A 3,091-nucleotide genomic window follows, 5' to 3' on the forward strand; every position below is an offset into this window, starting at 1 on the left:
CTTAGGAGTCTATCAATACATGATCATGCGATTTGCAAATAGGCATACTTATTGCCTTTTGAATCAGAAATTTGTGAAGGAGTTTCTGTTGTTGTTTTAGTTCTGAAAAACAAACAAGGCTCTGCTGTACTACACACTTATTGGCTCACCTCATGGAGGGCCTCATGTATCTAGAGGCCACTCACAAGAGGAGCCATCAGCTGCCTTGTCCTTTTCCAAATTCTAAAAACGTAGCTGCCTGTAGAGTCTATATTTATATAATGACTTCGCAGAAGAGACAGGTGGTTGGTCTTTTTTCCAACTTTAACGCTGTTTTTCAAATAAAAACGATTTACTTCCTTTTTAAAAAGTATACTGACTTTTTTGTCTAAAATAAAAGGAACAAAACAGAGAGGTACAAAGAATTTTTAAAAATCCTCTCTCCTGGGGTCTTTTCCAGACACATTTCTTCTATGCATTTTAGTGGAGGGAAAAGGGAGAGATTGGTAGCAGAAAGCACAGCAGGTGGAAGGAGGCGTGTCCTGGGAGCAGAGGAGGGCGAAAGCAAGTCTCCAGAAGAGCACTGGTAATGGCCAACGGCCCCCCGCCCCCCGGGAAGATACTGCCCTTCCGTGGCCGTTAGAGAAAGGCCCAGGAACACACAAAGAAAGGAGAGCGTCGGGGCCCAAGCCGGTGTTCGGACAAGTGACATGGGGTGCAGGGGGAGGTGAGCACCAACGGTTCTGCAAGACCCCGTGGGGCAGAAGGGGGCGGCGCGAAGGCGTGGCGTCCCGCGGTGACGGAGTGCGCACGTGACCGGCCCGCGCCAACTCGCGCTTGCCCTGCTCTAGTGTTAGACTCGGCCCTTGCTCGCTACCTTCTCGGTCCCTGCTCCCGGTGGCCCTGAGGGACTGCGGGCCGAGGTCGGCCCCCAAGGGTAGGAGGCGCGGGGCCAGCAGGTAAGGAACCCGGTGGGGGGTCCCCAGAGGTGGCGTGAGCAAGCGGACACGGCCTGCGGACCCCTCCCCGGGGATCCGGTTGCCCCGGGGCGGAGTCCGCAGCCCCCATGCCCCCTGCGGCCTGGCGTTTGGCCACAGAAAACGGTAGGCCTTCTCTGGGGGCGGGCTGCGCGGCCCTGAGGCGACTGCCTGCTTCTCGCAACACAGCGAGCTTTTCCGACACCCCCGCCCCGCCCCCTTTCTTCTCGGGGTAGAAAATGGTGGTCGGCGCGGAGGCGGCTGAGGATGGGAGCGGGGGACGCTGGGTGGGGGTGGCCGGGGGTGGGAGGTGCGGGGCTGAGAAGGGGCCGAGCGTCCGGATGCAGCAGCCCCCCTTCCCCCACCCTTACTCTCTGCAGGTCTGCGAGTCGAAGTGTCGCGGCGGCGCACTTGCAGCAAGAATCGGGAGGGGCAGGAGACCGCGAGGATAGGCCCAGGTCTGTGCGGGGGACAGTTGGGATGTGGGGGGAACGTGTGGATAGCCCTAAGACCCCCCAAATACCACCCCCTACCCTGTCCTCCATTTTGGTGCCTGCAGAGACGTGGGCATGGATAGGCAGGGAAAATGGTGGGTTTTGGGCGAGGGAGGGGGAGAGCTTGGACTGGGGGCCCCCTAGAGGGCATAAGGAACCTCTCAGGTGGGAAAACGAAAATTTGAAGAGCCTTTACATCCGGGGCTGGAAGTCTTGAGAGGTGCTTAGTAGGGCCTCTGTCCTCGGTGCTGATCAGTCCACCCAGAAAATAGTCTCTTCTCTCTTTTGTCTCCTAGGAGCAATGGCGTCCAAAGAGGAACAAGCAGTAAAAAATCTCTACATGGAAAATGCCAACCAGGAGAATGAAAACAAGGATGAAAAGGGGCAGGATGCTAATAAAGGAGAGCCTTTCGCCCTCCCTTTGGAAGCTGGTGAATATTGTGTACCTAGAGGAAATCGTAGGAGGTTCCGTATTAGGCAGCCCATCCTGCAGTATAGATGGGACATGACTCAGAGGCTTGAAGAGCCACAGGCAAGGATGAGAGAAGAGAATATGGAAAGGATTGGGGAGGAGGTGAGGCAGCTGATGGAAAAGCTGAGGGAAAAGCAGTTGAGTCATAGTCTGCGGGCAGTTAGCACTGACCCCCCTCACCATGACCATCATGATGAGTTTTGCCTTATGCCTTGAATCCTGATGTTTTCCCTGAAGTTAGTAGGGAGACACACCTGCTTCCTAAACTTACATGTTTGTGACGTACCTTTGTTGTAAACCTTTTGGTGTTACTTGTTTCTTGTGGGTCTCCTATTACCAGCTTCTAACTGAATGTTGTGTTTCTGACCCAATCTGTAAGTTTCTGTCAGCAGGAGAGTTTTACCTATTGCATGGAGAGATGTTCTTTATATATTGTGACGTTAATAAAGCAGTTTAAAAAAGCATTCTCTGTTTTTTTCCCTTAAAATCGTATATATTTTATATCTGAATAGACAGTCTAAGGATATATAAAGTAAAATGATCTCTTTATGGTAGAATTATGAATAATTTTTATTTTCTTATCTCTATTTTCTCGCCCTTTTTATTTTTTTACCTGCATTGGACAACTCCCAAATGATGCTGATTGGAGTACTAGATCTTCTCAACGTTTTCAGTATCACATCCACAGATAATTTCTTGTGTTATTCACAGAGACGGAAAGCCATGTTCATTGTCTATCAGATTTATCCATTTAGAACTCTCAGAGGGCATCCTCATTTTCAAGATTTGAGGTCCTGGCAACCCACACATTATATCCTCCATGTACTTTTTATTTCCTTTGGCCGCGCCGCCTGGCTTGTGGGATCTTAGTTCCCAGACCAGGGATTGAACCCGGGCCATAGCAGTGAGAGCTCCAAGTCCTCACCACTGGACTGCCAGGGCACTCCCTCTATTTTCTCATTTTTCAAAACAACACATGCTACTTAATGAAAGAGCTTGACAACCTGATAAAGCAATGTGAGCACTTACTAAGCACTTGTCACAGAATCTTGGTTTTAGCTTACCTTGGTCTCTTATTTAGAAGTGTAAACCTAATAATGATGAGACATACCTCTTTAAAAATCATTATGTTTATCAGCAAGATGAAGATAATAATCACCTCCCAGGGC

The 3,091-nt window shown here is 50.3% G+C and overlaps 1 protein-coding gene across 1 annotated transcript; it reads left to right on the forward strand.

Annotated features, from left to right (window-relative positions):
- Nucleotides 1–835: 835 nt before the first annotated feature.
- On the forward strand, nt 836–2,665 carry LOC309978503 (protein BEX1). Its single transcript, XM_082865026.1, has 3 exons — nt 836–938; nt 1,337–1,414; nt 1,747–2,665. The coding sequence occupies exon 3, from the start codon at nt 1,752–1,754 to the stop codon at nt 2,136–2,138; it is 387 nt and encodes a 128-aa protein (XP_082721152.1). The 5' UTR covers nt 836–938; nt 1,337–1,414; nt 1,747–1,751; the 3' UTR covers nt 2,139–2,665.
- Nucleotides 2,666–3,091: the final 426 nt, after the last annotated feature.

Source organism: Leucopleurus acutus (assembly GCF_964270905.1).
Source record: "Leucopleurus acutus genome assembly, chromosome: X".
Taxonomy (NCBI): domain Eukaryota; kingdom Metazoa; phylum Chordata; class Mammalia; order Artiodactyla; family Delphinidae; genus Leucopleurus; species Leucopleurus acutus.

Excerpts from the sequence above, each read along its gene's own strand:
- LOC309978503 (XM_082865026.1), top strand. The coding sequence starts at position 1,752 with ATGGCGTCCAAAGAGGAACAAGCAGTAAAAAATCTCTACATGGAAAAT.